Here is a 16,540-nt window from a genome sequence, read left to right as displayed (position 1 = left end):
GATTGTACCACCTCACCTTGGCCGAGATGTTTGGGCTCAAAGAGGTATCAGACTTGGCCTAGTCTGGCCTTCACGACAACTTCCATTACTGGACCAGTCCTGAGGGCTCCGTGCAGCCTGAGGGCTTCATGCACTATCCACCTCTCATCTTCAGCTGCCTGCTTCAAGATGAAAACTTGCATGTGCTCAATGTGGACCGGGTTCTCAGTGTACTCATCATTTGGGTGTACTTCTGGAAGGATGAGTGGGAGAAATATTTCATGAAGTTCTTTAGTTACATCAATCTCAATGCTGTCTCCAACAAGACACTGATATTCGCCAGCCACAAGTTGATGGGCATGGAGAACAGCTCAGCCCACACAACCCTCATTGAGCGTGTCCTTGTGGAACAAAAGCAAGAGAGACCATCCAGCCTGCTGAGCTACCAATGGAAAATAATATATAGATAAACTGCATCAATGTTAAATTCCCTGATTTTAATAACTAAAATGTGGTTATAAAAGAGAAGGTTCTTGCTTTTAGGAAATATATATGTAGTATTTAATGATAAAGGACTATGATGTCTCCAACTGACTCTCAATTGGTTCAAAAAATAATATGCATATATATACATATATACATATATATCTATACACACACACACAAACACACATAGAGAATGATAAACCAAATAGGGAAAAATGTAAACAGTTGTGAATTCAACTAATACAGAAATTTCTCACTCCATATTTGCAACTATTCCATAAGTTTGAGATTATACCCAAATAGAGTCACCAAAAACAAGTATAACATTCCCACCTTCTCATGTTACACATCAAGTAAACTGGCACATTCCAAAGTTTCTCTCACATAACACTAGTTCCAAAAGATGCTCCCCATAAAAAGTGGATTCTGGAGGCAAGTAAAATCGAGACCAGATGCTGTTGATGATGTTCCCCGCCCGAAGGAACACATAGTATAAGAACATAGTAAAGATTTGGAGATGTCCTGAACTAAAGGAAACTGTTCAACCCAGCATTTCCCAAGCTTTTAACAAGTAAACCTTGTGTATCTTATGATGCTAATATCAGCACAACTAGCACTCCAGAAAATGGAAGGGGCTGACTGGTTTCCGGTAGCTAGAGGTAAAGCAGGCAATGCCCAGGCCTTCTGAGCCTGGGCCTCCTACACAGGACTGCTGGCCTCAGAGAGTTGGCTAGGGACAAAATATAGGTTTGCTCTGTGCTAACCAACATCTCTGAAAACTGAGCCTGCAACCCTGGCCTTGTGCTCTACCTGGCTGGACTAATCCGTCTAAACCATGCCACTGTTTAACACGAAAGCAACCACAACAAGGACACAAGAAATATATCCTTGCTTCATAAGTGTGCTATGTATTATATGTATTACAAGTTGTTCACTTCATGTATTATTTTACATATCTTGCTCTCTGAATAGACTGAACTCTTTAGTTAACAAGATTATTTCTTACCTCATCATTTTCTCCCCAATGCACAATGCCAGACTCACTACAGGACACCAGCAAATGTATAGTGATTACACAGTGAATTCATCATTGAATAATTACCTCTGCGCCCAGATAGGATTTGCCTTGTATTAATTCAGGTACTACATAAGCAGACTTCTACAGCATGTCTGTAGGTAGTAACCCTAGTTACCCTGGCAATAAGATAGATACAAAACACTTCTAATTACAGCCCTTAAGAGAATTAAAACCTTGATAAACATTCTTTCAGCATAAGCAAAGAGAAGCTAGATGAAGGATTACCCAAATAAGAGACTTCTCCAGCCAACTCAACGCTCCCTGCCTACATGCATGCATGCACGTATGGCTTTCTCTTCTCTGGATTTCCAATAACGCTACAACCTGGAATGAGCAAAATCTTTTCCCCCAAAGCTCGGCTGAGTCAGGTTCATACTTCCCTAGACATCCACCCACATGATAATCAGCTTAGCGCACATCCAAGCACACATGTCTTCCTACCTCCAAGCACTCAAGGAAAAAGGATTATTTCTTTACTGGACCCTATCTCCAATATCGAATCTTTACAAATACAGAAGAGCTTCTTGTTCCTTAGAGGGAAGAGAGCAATATGCTACATAGAACAGTGCCTTGGGAGTCTCCTTTCTAGACACAGTTATTAACACAAATCACAATGTGAGCTTCCAGATCTCTTAAAATGAGGAATCTGCACAACCTCCTCTGCTCTCCTGCAGAAATATCGAGACTTAATGAAAATGATACTACTGCCCAACATTTACACAGAGTTCTACAGCTGGCAATGACTTGTGAAATTGTGAGATTTCATTTAGACCTGCAACAACATGCCCAGAAGTGAGCTCCTCAGCAGAAAGCAGAGGCAATCCTCTCCTAGCCAGCTCCTGCTTTCTTAGAATGTGTCTGTGTGGGTTGAATCTGTGGCAGCTATAAAGAAAGGCTAATGGCACCTGTCACAAATATTATCCACTGCCTCTTGTGGAGAATCAGCAAGGGAGAAGAGAATAACCGACAAAGGAACCCTTAGCAGGCTTTCAGTGGATTTCTCAGCAGAAACCTTATAGGCTTGGAGAAGGTAGAATGATATAGTCAAAATACTGAAAGACAAAAACTTTCAGCCAAGAATACTCTATCCAGCAAAAATATCTTTCAGACAGAGAAACAAAACCTTTCTCAGATAAACAAAAGCTGAGGGGGTTCATCGCCACTAGACCTCCCTAACAAGAAATGATCAAGAAGGCCCTCGTACCTAAAACAAAAAATGAAAAAGTTTACAATTCTTGGGCAAGGAGATAAATAGAAAGAATCAGAAAATTGCAGCTCTCTATCAGAACAGATCAGCAAACAACTATAACATAAAAGATAAAGGGAAGGAAACCATCAAAAATAACTAAGAACACCTCAATTTAATCACAAACTCATACCACAAAGCATAATAATTTGTGACAACAATAACTTAGAAGGGGAAGAGGAAAGGGATGGAAGATGCTCAGGCTAACAGAGATAAGAGGCTATCAGAAAATGGACTATCTCATCTATGAGATCTTTTATACAAACCTCATGGTAACCGCTAAACAAAAAATGAGAGCAGAGATACAAATAATAAATAAAGAGAAAACTGAGAAAACCATCACAGAAAACCTCCAAATAGAAATGGCAGTCAGAAATACAAGGGAAGAGAAACAATGGAAATATAGAACAACTGGAAAACAAGAGATAAAATGGCAGTATTAATTTCTCATATATCAATAATTACTCTAAATGTAAATGGATTGAATTCTCCAATCAAAAGACACAGAGTGGCCAGGTGGATTGGAAAACAAGACCCAACAATATGCTGCCCCCAGGAAACACATCTCAGCTCTAAAGATAAACACAGACTCAGAGTGAAGGGATGGAAGATGATACTCAAGCAAATGGCAAGCAAAAGAAAGCAGGTGTTGCCATACTTACATCAGACAAAGCAGACTTCAAGATAAAATAGGCAATGAGAGACAAAAAGGGTAGTATATAATGATAAAAAGGATATTCCACCAGGAAGACATGACACTTATGAATATATATGCACCTAACACAAGAGCACCAAAGTATATAAAGCAACTATTAACAAACCTAAAGGGAGAAACTGACAGCAGCATAATAATAGTAAGGGACCTCAACACCCCACTTACATCAATGGATAGATCATCCAGACAGAGAGTCAATAAGGAAATAGCAGAATTAAATGAAAAACTAGGCTAGACGGACTTGACAGATATATATAGAACATTCCACCCCAAAACAGCAGAATACACATTCTTCTCCAGTGCACATGGAACAGTCTCAAAGATAGACCATATGTTGGGAAACAAGGCAAGCCTCAATAAATTTAAGAAGATTGAGATCATATCAAGCATCTTTTCCAACCACAATGCTGTGAAACTAGAAATCAACTACAAGAAAAAGAGGGTAAAGTCACAAATATGTGGAGACTAAACAACATTCTACTGAACAACCATTGGATCAATGCAGAAATCAAGAGAGAAATCAAAATTCATGGAGACAAATGAAAATGAAAATACACCATACTAATTCATATGGGATGCAGCAAAAGTAGTTCTAAGATGGAAATTCATAGTCAATGCAGGCGCACCTCAACAAATAAGGAAAATATCAAGTAATTTTAAACTACCCCTAACAGAACTGGAAAAAGAAGAACAAAGCCCAAAATCAGCAGAAGGAGGGAAATAATAAAAATTAGAGAGAAATAAATGAAACAGAAACCAAAAAAACAGTAGAAAGGATCAATGAAACTAAGAGATAGTTCTCTAACAAAAACAAAATTGACAAACCCTAGCCAGACTCACTAAGGAGAAAAGAGAGAAGGCTCAAATAAATAAAATTAGAAATGAAAGAGGAGAAATTACAATAGATACCACAGAAATACAAAGGATTATAAGAGAATACTGTGGAAAACTATATGCCAACATATTGGACAATCTAGGAGAAATGGATAAATTCTTAGACTCATACAACCTCCCAAAACTGAATCAAGAATAAACAGAGAATCTGAATAGGCCAATCACAAGTAAAGAGATTGAAACAGTAATGAAAACCTCCCCAAAAATAAAAGGACCAGATGGCTTCTCTGGAGAATTATACCACACATTCAAAGAAGATTTAATACCTATCCTTCTCAAACTATTCCAAAAAACTGAAGAAGACAGAATGCTTTCTAACTCATTCTATGAGGCCCAACATTACCCTGGTACCAAAACCAGACAAAGACAACACAAAAAAGGAAAATCTCAGGCTGATATCGCTAATGAACATAGATGCAAAAATCCTCAACAAAATACTAGCAAATCAAATATAACAATACATTAAATGATCATACACCATGATCAAGTGAAATTTATATCAGAGGTGCAAGGATGGTTCAACACCTGCAAATCAATCAATGTGATACACCACATTAACAAAATGAGGAATAAAAATCATATAATCATCTCAATAGATGCCAAGAAAGCATTTGACAAGATCCGACATCCATTTATGATAAAACCTCTCAATAAAATGGGCATAGAAGGAAAGAATTTCAAGATAATAAAGCTCATATATGACAAACCCACAGCCAACATCACATTTAACAGTGGAAAACTGAAAGCCATCCCTCTGAGAACAGGAACAAGACAAGGGTACCCACTCTCACCATTCTTATTCAACAGAGTACTAGAGGTTTGGCCAGAGCAATTGGGCAAGAAAAAGAAATAAAAGGTATCCAAATTGGAAAGGAAGAGGTAAAACTCTGTTTGCAGATAATATGACTCTACATTACAGAAAACCCTAAAGAACCCACCAGAAAACTATTAGAAATAATCAACAACTACAGCAAAGTTGTGGGGTACAAAGTCAACTAAGAAAAATCACTTGTATTTCTATACATTAACAACAAACTAGCAGAAGGAAAAGTCAAGAATATAGTTCCATTTACAATTGCAACAAAAAGAATAAAATATCTAGGAATAAATTTAACCAAGGAAGTGAAAGACCTATACACTGACAACTATATGACATTATTGAAAGAAATTCAAGAAGACACAAGGAAATGGAAAGACATTTCACACTCATGGATTAGAAGCATAAACATAGTTAAAATGTCCATATTACCTAAAGCAGTCTAAAGATTCAATGCAATCCCAATCAGAATCCCAATGACAATCTTCATGGAAACAGAACAAAGAATCCTAAAAGTTATATGGAACAACAAAAGACCCCAAGTAGCCAAAGAAATCCTGAGAAAAAAGAACAAAGATGGAGGCATCAGAACCCCTGACTTCAAAATGTACTACAAAGCTATAGTAATCAAAATAGCATGGTACTGGCAGAAAAACAGACACACAGATCAGTGAAACAGAACTGAAAGCCCAGAAATAAAACCGCACATCTATGGACAGCTAATCTTTGACAAAGGAGCCAAGAACATACAATGAAGAAAGGGAAGTCTCTTGAAGAAACGGTGTTAGAAAAATTGGACAGCCACATGCAAAGGAATGAAAGTAGACCATTACTCTACACCATATACAAAAAATTAACTCAAAATGCATCAAAGACTTGAATGTAAGAACCTGAAAACATATATAGGCAGTACACTCTTCAACATAGGTCTTATCAGCATCTTTTCGAATACTATGTCTACTTAAGGAAGGGAAACAAAAGAAAAAATAAATAAATGGGACTACATCACACTAAAAATCTTCTGCAAGGGAAAGAAAACCATGAACAAAATGAAAAGACAACCCACCAACTGGGAGAAAATATTTGCAAATCATAAACCCAACAAGGGGTTAACTTCCAAAATAAATAAAGATCTCATACAACTCAACAACAACAACAAAAAAACAAGCAATCCGATCAAAAAATGGACAGAGGATATGAACACACATTTTTCCAAAGACATACAGATGGCCAATAGGCACATGAAAAGATGTTCGACATCACTAATTATTAGGGAAATGCAAATCAAAACTGCAATGAGATATCACCTTACACCTGTCAGAATGGCTATAATTAACAAGACAAGAAATAACAAATGTTGGAGCGGATGTGGAGAAAAGGGAACCATCATACACTGCTGGTGGGAGTGCAAACTGGTGCAGCCACTATGGAAAACAGTATGGAGATTTCTCAAAAAATTAAAAATAGAAATACCATACGATCCAGCCATTCCACTACTGGGTATTTATCCAAAGAACTTGAAATCAACAATTCAAAGAGATTCATGCACCCCTATGTTCACTGCAGCATTATTCACAATAGCCAACAGGTGGAAGCAACCCAAGTGCTCATCGACTGTTGATTGGATAAAGAAGATGTGGTATATATATATATATACAATGGAATACTGCTCAGCTATAAAAAAAGACAAAATCATCCCATTTTTAACAACATGGATGGACCTTGAGGGTACTATGTTAAGTGAAATAAGCCAGAGAAAGACAAACACACATGATTTCACTCATATGTGGAAGATAAACACATGGATAAAGAGAACAGATTAGTAGTTACCAGAGGGGAAGGGGGTTGGGAGGTGGGCAGAAGGGGTAAAGGGGCACACATATATGGTGACAGATAAAAACTAGACTATTGCTGGTGAGCACAATGCAGTCTATACAGAAACTGTCTATACAGATAAATAATAATGTGCACCTGAAATTACACAATGTTATAAACCATTATGACCTCAATAAAATCATTTTAAAAAAAAAGAGCCATTGGAAAAAAACAAAACAAAACAGTTCCTTCTTCAATTCATCTCTCTTCTTGTATTTTACTATAAGCAGTAAGGATGACCCAAGCCACATCTTTAATATTTTGCTTAGAAATCTCCTCTGCTAAATATCCAATTTCATCATTCAAAGTTCTACCTTCTACAAAACACTATAACACAATTCAGCCAAGTTCTTTGCTACTTTATAACAAGGATCGCTTTCCTCCAGTTTCCAATCACCTGTTCAATTCCATTGAGATCTCACTGAAATGGCCTTTAACACCCTGATTTCTATCAACACTCTGTTCATGATTATTTATATTTCTGTAAGAAGATGGAAGCTTTGACTCCAGCTCTCCTCTTTTCTTTATGAGCTCTCACCAGAATCATCTTTAATGTCCTCTATCTACCTACAGTTCCTTCACAGCAATCTTGGCTTTTTCTAGAATGTGCCTCAAAACTCTTCCAGCCTCTACACATCACACAGATCCAAAGCAACTTGCACATTTTCTCCAGAGAAACAGAACCATTAGGATGTGAGTGTATATATATATATCTCAAACAAACAATGAATTCAGTGACCTTTAGAGCAGTTTCAGACTAGTACTAAAGCTAGAAACTATATTACAAGAGATTTTGGATGAAATGAGTGATAAATAAGTAGAGGTAACAGGTGTAGACAATTCTTCCCAGTAATTTTTCAGTGAAGAAAAAGAGAGAGAGAATGGAAACCTAAGGAAGACTTGAAAGAGAATGGAGCTTTGTATGTGTGTGCTTCATATAAGCACATTGGTGGACTCACTGGAAGGTCTGGACACCAATCAACCAGCTCTCCACCAACTCCACCAATCAGAAAGCCTCGGTGCAGCAATGACAAGTGAGGGGATAGAATCATACAACTGGAAAGCTGTGGGGAGCCTTAGAAATCATCTAATCCACTGGTCACACTACATAGAAAGTAAAGGTGCCCATAGTCACACACACAGCACACTGGTATTAACATCTAGAATAAGAACTCAGGTCTTCTGAATCCCAGTCCACTAGACAGACTAGCTTCCTAAGCTCCAGACCAGAGAAGAGGTGAAGAAAGCTGCTTCTATTGAGTTCCATTACTCTAGCAAGAAAAAGACAATGTCTATGATAACATATGCAAAACTTTGATTTTTTAGGAAGGAAACATAGTTCTTTACTTCCCTACTTTAAAATTTAGAAAAACAGAGAACTAAGGTTTGAGTGTCTACTATTTTGTAATAAACATTACACCAAAAAGACCTTAAATATTACCTAATTAAATCTTTACTATAACCTGAGAGGTGTGTTTTCCCTATTTCACAGCTTAGAAATTTATGGATCAGATCAGTAAGTTCACAGAGCTAGTGACATTCTTACTCAGTTCTACACTATAATCAATTAGGAAATCGGGGAGAAAAGAGTTGAACAGGCTAGGGAACAGAAATGAGATGTTTAACAAAGTATAAAAGTAACAAGATGAATTCATTTACTGATGCTGACACTAAAAATAAAATCAAACAAAACCAACATTTTAGATAAATATTACTTAATTAAACAAAATGCTTCAAGAAATTCTAACATTGATTGCCTTTGGAGAGGGGAACTGGGTGACTGGGATGGGGGTAACGTTTGGATTGTAACCATAACAATCTATTACCTATTCCAATAAATAAAAGTTTTGGGGTTTTTTCTTCTGCTGAAGAAGATTCATTCACCCTGAGCTAACATCTATGCCAATCTTCCTCTATTTTGTATGTGGGTCGCTGACTCAGCATGGCTGTAGCAAGTAGTGTGGTTCTGCACTCGGAACCCAATTAGCGGAACACGAGCAACTTAACCACTAGACCACCAACCTGGCCCCAAAGTTTTGTTTTGTTTTGTTTACACTTTAAATGTTTCAGTTCCTATCAATAGTTGGTATTACTAGGATTCTGCAATCTCCTATGAGACTGAAGGAAAAATTGAAATTTCAGCAAAGAAAAATCCTAACTCTGTTCTGAAAAGGCGAGAGAAATTAGGTTAAGGGGCAGAAGACTTGCCTTTGGGGGTTGGAGATCAGGAAGAGAGAGAAGCCGATTTGCCTGCAACAACCACTAACTGATCAACTCAATTCTATTCCTATTATTTTTAGCTCATCTTTTTAGTCTGTTGCTAAGGAACCCAATGGCCTGAAAGCAGTTTACTAATAGGAACCTACAAGAAGCAAGAGAAAAACAATGATCCTGAAACTTTCAAATTAGGCCATTCTAATTCAATCAGTCTATTTTGGTGCCCCTTGATCTCTTTTTGATCTTTATGTAGGCCTACTGTTATGTTGAAAATCCTGTTATACCCCAAAGCAAAAGGATCATCTGTCAATTTTTAATATAAGGGTCCGCACACAAGTATACCTGAAATGGGAGCCATAGTTCTAGACTCTGATTCTCTATTAATATATGTCTTTTCTTTCGAAAATACTATGAATTCCAAACAATTCCTTGCAAGAGAAATTTCTGTATTTAAAGAGGTCTGGTGCAGAGCATAGGGAAAGGACTTGACAAAGCTATTAGATATATGAAAGCTATGAACCGAAATTTCGACTCGGGAATAAAGAGAGAAGCGGGCTGAGACAGCGAGTGCAAAACAAGCACGGCAGTGGGCCATCAAGCGCTGGTGTGGCTGGGGTGTCGGGGGAATCCAGCACAGGACACAAATATGTATAGCAAAGCTGCAAGCAGTGGGGACTCCGGGGCGTCACATTTCCAGTCTATCAGTTCCAGAACCTCCTAACACACAGACGTCATCAACTTCACAATTGGTGCAGATGGGAAGCCGCAGGGACCCCGTTCTGGTCGTTTTGACTGGAGCCAACCTAGGTTTTCCCGTTTCCGCCCAGTCTGATGTCTGCCATCTGCTGTTGGCCCCGATAACCTCAAGTTCGTCCGAGCTAAAATCTGGCCATGGTAGGGATAAGAACATGGGGGAGACAGCAGGCCATCTTCGACTGTGGACTCTTTCCGCACACATCCTTAAAAGTCCTTCCCCTCCGTCGGGCTCCCGGACACGCCAACGGTAACAGACCTAACAGGCGAGAGTTCCAAGCGGTGCCAACGAGGCTGGGGTCCAAACTCCGCCAACAGACCGGCGGCTCGGCCCCGCCCCCCCGCCAGCCAATCGCCTTCGCAGCTCCCCGGCAGTCCCGCCCATTCCCGGGGCCGCCGGGCCTCCTCCTCGGTTCTGACCGCCGGCGAACCACAAACCCGCCCTACACGCGCCCCTCCTCTGTGCGCTAGACAGGAGGGCCCCCTGCCCTTCTTTCCGAAAGCGGAGGGAACGACACCGGCTCCCACAGCGGCCCAAGACCCCGGAAGTTAGTCTTACGAACAGCAGCGGGGCCAAAAGCCTGCCGCGGGGTCCCCCGCACGCCCAGTTCCCTGTGACCCGGAAGTGGTTCTTCCCGCCTCCTCCGCTACGGTGGAGCGGGGAGGCCCGGGGCGGCAGGTCTGTCCCGGCATGCCCCGGGCTTCCGGCGACCTCTGGCCCTTGTCTGTCGCCGCTCCCGCTGCCTGGCGTGCTCGCTCCCTGTCTTCCCTCCCTCCTGTCTCTCCTCGCACGCTCCCTGGTGACTGTGGCGCCCGCGACCAGCAGGGAGGCAGTGGCGGAGGACGATCGTCATGGCCGCCTCTAAGCCGGTGGAGGCGGCAGTGGTCGCGGCGGCTGCGCCCGGCTCCGGGAGTGGGGTGGGCAGCGGCGCGGCCCCGGGCACGGGGGGCCTGCCGCGATGGCAGCTGGCGCTGGCGGTCGGGGCGCCCCTGCTGCTGGGCGCGGGCGCCGTGTACCTGTGGAGCCGGCAACGGCGGCGCCGGGAGGCCGGGGGCCGAGGCGACGCGAGCGGCCTGAAGCGCCACAGTGAGCGGAAGACGCCGGAGGGCAGGGCAAGTCCGGCCCCGGGCAGCGGACACCCCGAAGGCCCCGGCGCTCCCCTGGAAATGGTGAGGAGCAGCCCCGGGCCACGCAGGTGGACCCCGGCGGGCGCAGCCTCCCCTTGACAGGTCGTGCGGGTCGGGGGCTTCCGGTGAGACGGCAGCTGCCGCCGGCTGCACGTGGGTTTAGGGACATTCAGTTCTGGCCGCTTGTAGGGACTGGAGTAGCCCGAGGGCACAGGTTAGCGACTTTCTTTGACAGTTTCCTTTTGATTTCAGAAAAATACTTGCTTTTCTCAGTGACACAGCATTTGTCCCTAGCGTCGTGAGTACGGGGGACATTTGCAAGTGTGATGATTGTATTTAACTAACTAGTGAAGGAAGCCGAATTCCAGTAAGTATTGGTAGGTCGTGAAAAGGATTGATCTGGTGATTTCCAAGGCCTAGAACCTAATAGGTAATAACCTTTTAATAACGAGCCACTCCCCTTTTTTGAAGTGTTTTAGTGTGGGGCATAGGTAAATACGGTGACCAATGGTTGGCAGAGTAAAATGGTGTTGAGTGGCATTTGTTTTGTCATCCGTGGGAGTGCGTTCTTGAACTTTTTAGGTAGAAGGATCTTAAATTCATTTTTGTTTGTTTGTTTTACCTGGAAATTTGCATAACCGAGCCTGATAAGCAGGGTACAGATTCTCTGATGTTAGGCCAAGCATCGGAGGATCTGGTGAACTGCTTTGTGTGGTTTTGTTGAACTGACTACTAAATCCTTTTGGTATCTGACAGCTGTGTGGGAAATTGGCCTGGCTGCATGTACCAAACTGGGATGGGATGGGTTGAGGGCTTTTATCTGTGTGTAGGATTATACAGTGGTAGTTCCAGAGTAAATCAGAGTTCAGAGAAACATTTGGTCAAATAACTGCCAGTTATATACATTTGCAAGTCGTTTCCACGTTATACTATTCAGGTTGAAAGTATGCTTTTACTAAGTAGTCAAATTAGCTTAAGTTTTGATGTGGGAATGAACTACCATAGTTCAGTACGTACTGTATGTTAGGCATTGTGCTAGGCCATGAGAGAGCCAGATAGGCTTTCTAATAAGAGAGTAAAACATTGCCTTTTTTTAAATATAGAAAAGAGGCGTTACACTGTGGTGGAAGAAGCCAGGGACTGTGAGAACTAGGAGATGTGCGCTTTGTATTGGGCTCTCCAGCATAGACCTTGGAAAGTCATTTTATCTATCTGACCTCAGTGTCATCCCTGTAGAATAAGAGGATTAAAATATTAGATCTCTTATGTTTCTTGTAGTCCTAAAAATTGGTGATTCTGAGTGCTGCTAATGAGAGTGGTAGTGGGGGGGATTCTTTGAATTAATCATAACTTGTCTTATGTCATTTCATGTGTCTGAAATTCTCTGGTCATTCCATGTTTCATTTGTTAATTTAATTTTAATCACAAGAATAGCAGATGAATGAAAAATACATAAAAGTTCTCAGATCTATAATATAGTTTCTGTACACGGAACTAGGTTTTGACATTTCGTTGCAGTTTCAAATACTACCCCACCTCACCCGTTTGGTATTTGATAGAATTTGGCAAGCTGTCTTTCAGATTTTAGATTTCCTTAAATCTTATTTTCAGTTTGTCAGCATTGTCTGGGTCAACACTGTGATGGTTGTTGAATTCCATGGTTTGTAGTTTTATCACATCAGTTTTTTAATTCAGCTGACTGCAGTTAAAAATTAAACTTTGATTGACTTCTTTGTGTATCTTGAAATGCTTTGAAATGATTTATTTTTGACCCAAATAAAACTGAGCAAAATACTTGTACATACTGTTGTTTGCTTTGTGGAATTTGCAGGCTTGTACCTGTAATCTTGCTTTAAATTACTGGATGATTCTTCAGTAAAGCAACAATAGGAATGTCTTTGCCATTTTTTTTAATGGAAATTTGTATTTTTGCTGTTTGTGACCAATAAATACCAAAAGATGATTTTTTGTCTTTTTTATAGTGTGGTCCTTAGAGTTATTATTAGACTATCTAAATATAGCTGACCATTAGTTGTAATTTATTTATTATCTGTAGTTGGAGAAATTGCTCTCTTTGCATAGCATCTTTAGATTGGCAACTTCAGTGGGTTTTGTAAGTAAGGCAGCATTTGTTTCAACTCATGGAAAAAATGGCAGAATCTTGACGCCCTAACTGTTCTTTCTCCACCTGAGCAATAGCTATATTTTTTAAAAGAATGAAGGAATGGACAAATATTGTTGGTTCAGAGTTCAATATCAGTGAGCAAATGGAAAATCAGTGGGTTTTGTGTGTTAGTTTATCTTTACCTTAATGTACAATGAACTAACAAAATGATCTGGGCTTTTATCTATCGGTTTGAGATTTGCATGTGCAATGTAGACTATATACAATTATCATTTATCTGGGATAGCAAACATTTGTAAAGCAAAAGCAGAAATTGATATTTTTGTTTAATTAGGATTTTAGGATTTCACTAAAGAGAGGCATCTAATCACAGTTGATAACGTCTGAGATTGAGGTACTTAAAGTATTAAATCATGTTCCATTTGGGGCCGTTATAAAATCTAACGTGATGTGCCATTTTGCTTCAGTAATTTTTTTTAAAGTGTGAAGAATTACAGATTTTCAAAGTTCAAAATGTTCTGTGAAGATCATCTTGTCCATAGTGTTTCTCAGTCTCTGGGCCTGAGTTATCACAAGGGACTACCACACCCATATGACACCGAGCCTGGTATCCTGGCTGCACGGATATCTTAAGTTATTTCTTTTTTTTAAACAACCTGTGACTTTTTAAAAGTGCATTTATTTACAAGTATTATCAACTTTATAATAGCTTCTTATCCAGTTATTTTTGATCTGATGATAAAAACGGTTATGCTAGTGATCAAGTTTTTTTAATGTTACCCAGAAGTTACCCACATGAAATGGTTAGGAACCACTAATCTAAGTAAGCCCTCTGGAATGGGAAGGGAGAGATGTACCTAAACATTTTAATGATGGGAGCAAAGACTGAGTAACCTGTTATCTTTGAAATGAAGTAATTTTCTTCCCCCAAATGATCTGTTTCTAGTCGTTGTTTAAAAATCAGGGTCACCAATGACATTCCTTTGTAATTAAGTCCACTAAACACCTTTCAATCTGTATCTTACTTGATGCTTGGCAGTATTTCACATTGTCATCTCTTAATTTCATAACTTCGCTGTGGCTTCTGAGACACTACATTCTCCTGATTTTCTTTGTTTGTTTTAAACTTCCTGATACCTACCTCCCTTGCTGTTTCTTCTCAGTCTCCTTTCTAGGCTCTTTTCTCTGCCTCTTCCTTTTGGTGACCTTCGTGGGCTGTCCTAGGCATTCTTAATGCTCCATACCTTCCCTGGATGTCTGCTCGCCCTCCAGCAGCTTCACTTAGCACTTAATCTATGGATGGCTCTCTAATTTCTTGTCTATGGCCCAGACCTCTCAAGAGGCCACAATATAAAAGGAACCTTCCCTTCATTACCTCACACTCGGACTCCTGTTTTTCCTGAGAATACCCCTTATCAATTAATGTGCCTCATCTAACTAGTTTCCCAAGCCAGAAACTTGGATATCATACCTGACTTTTAACTCTTCCCCTGTCCTCCGCATCCAATCTAGAAAAACATCCAGGAAATTCTCTGTCTTAAATATCTGACTACTGCTTCATTCCAACCACCATTATTTCTTGACTGAGTAACTGCTACCCTCATAACTGTCTTCCTCCAATCCATTTGGTCACTACCAGAGTAAATCCTGACAGGACCATGCTTAAAACCATTAAGTGGTGTTCTCTTCATCAGCGATAAGATAAAGTTCAAATTCATCATGATTTCAGACCCTGCGTGATCTTGATCCTGTTACCTCTTCAACTTCATCTCTTGCCACTTCCTCTTGTTTCTCACCTTTGGATGTTCTGTGAACGCTGCCCAGTACCTCTACCTTCTCACCCTTCAAGTCACAAAATGTGGGTCATTTCACCTTTTCTGAAAACCTTCTAAGCCTACCTCTCATCTGTGTGAACTTTACCTCTCCGTTGCGCTCACCACATGGTCCTAGGGTTGCTTATTCATGTCTTTCCTACTATGATCTTCAATTTGTGAAGGCTGGGACCATCTCTCTCTCTCTCCACTGTATTCTCAGAACCTAATGCAATGCCTGGCACACAGCAGGTGTGGAGTGAATGAGCCAATGAAGCTTCATTCCTCGACCTTTCTAAGTTTTTATATATATATTTAATTCCACAAGTTGAATATTTTTTTCAAAACTTCCAGCTTTTTTTTAAGATTTTTTTTTTCCTTTTTCTCCCCAAAGCCCCCCAGTACATAGTTGTATATTCTTCGTTGTGGGTCCTTCTGGTTGTGGCATGTGGGACGCTTCCTCAGCGTGGTTTGATGAGCAGTGACATGTCCGCGCCCAGGATTCGAACCAACGAAACACTGGGCCACCTGCAGCGGAGCACGCGGACTTAACCACTCGGCCACGGGGCCAGCCCCCCAGCTTTTTATTTTTAATTTACCAGTAGATCCTGGAAATTGGTATAACAGTTTTAAACCTCATATAGACATTCTTTGTTTATAAATCACTTGATTTTTTATGAAGTACAACCATAATCCTGCAAAAGCAGCATTCTTAGAAGTAGGTTCTGCTTAGGTAAAGATTATACTGTATAATGATTTAGTAAGTGAAATTGGTTGTAGATTTTTAAAATTTCAGGACATAAAATGGGAAAGGACTTTCTTATTATCTTAGGTATTTTCTTATTATCCTGGGTTTGACTCATATAAAAGTAACAGTTGGGCAATAAAGTATTGAAAGATTGTTTCTCATGCACTAAGTGTGCCAGAGTTGATTGCCACTTCTGTAAAGTTGGGATTCAAATTTTAAAATATGCTTTTGGAATTTGGTAAATTTAAGGGAATAAAGCCATTTAAGAGAGACATTATTGAACCACCTCATGTATATTTTAACTGGATGCGTATAAATGTGTAATTGTGATAAACTAATATGCATTTTATTTTCTTACACGTGGATTAATGTCCCTAATTTTAGCTCATTTTCTTTCACAGTGACTATATGCAATCATCAAGATAATATTATATAAATACTTGCTAAGAATTTACAGTGATTCCTTATTGCCAAATGTATGTCATTAAAAGCTTTCTGTAATGTAGTCATTTTACCATCACAGGACTTGTTTTAGAGGTCATTTCTGGTCTCCTGAATTTTTTCAGGATGTGTGCTAAATAACTCTTTTAGGGTTGTTTTTCCTCCTTGGAGTATTTTCCTAACTGTCCTCTGTTAGTCATCTTTGTTCCAGGGCAGATTCTTGTAAG

At 40.1% G+C, this 16,540-nt stretch overlaps 1 protein-coding gene across 1 annotated transcript in view; it reads left to right on the top strand.

Moving 5' to 3' along the window:
- Window positions 1-9,744: 9,744 nt before the first annotated feature.
- The window catches only part of TOMM70 (translocase of outer mitochondrial membrane 70), a 32,885-nt gene continuing 26,089 nt past the window's right edge, over window positions 9,745-16,540 (top strand). Inside the window, exon 1 of the mRNA XM_014853294.3 lies at window positions 9,745-11,230. Coding sequence (XP_014708780.1) covers window positions 10,913-11,230 — 318 coding nt within the window. The 5' untranslated portion in view covers window positions 9,745-10,912. The remainder of the gene's footprint in view (window positions 11,231-16,540) is intronic.

This window comes from Equus asinus, chromosome 5 (genome assembly GCF_041296235.1).
Source record: "Equus asinus isolate D_3611 breed Donkey chromosome 5, EquAss-T2T_v2, whole genome shotgun sequence".
Taxonomy (NCBI): domain Eukaryota; kingdom Metazoa; phylum Chordata; class Mammalia; order Perissodactyla; family Equidae; genus Equus; species Equus asinus.
Note: the sequence above shows the minus strand (reverse complement) of the source record. Positions and strands in the feature narration are given on the sequence as shown.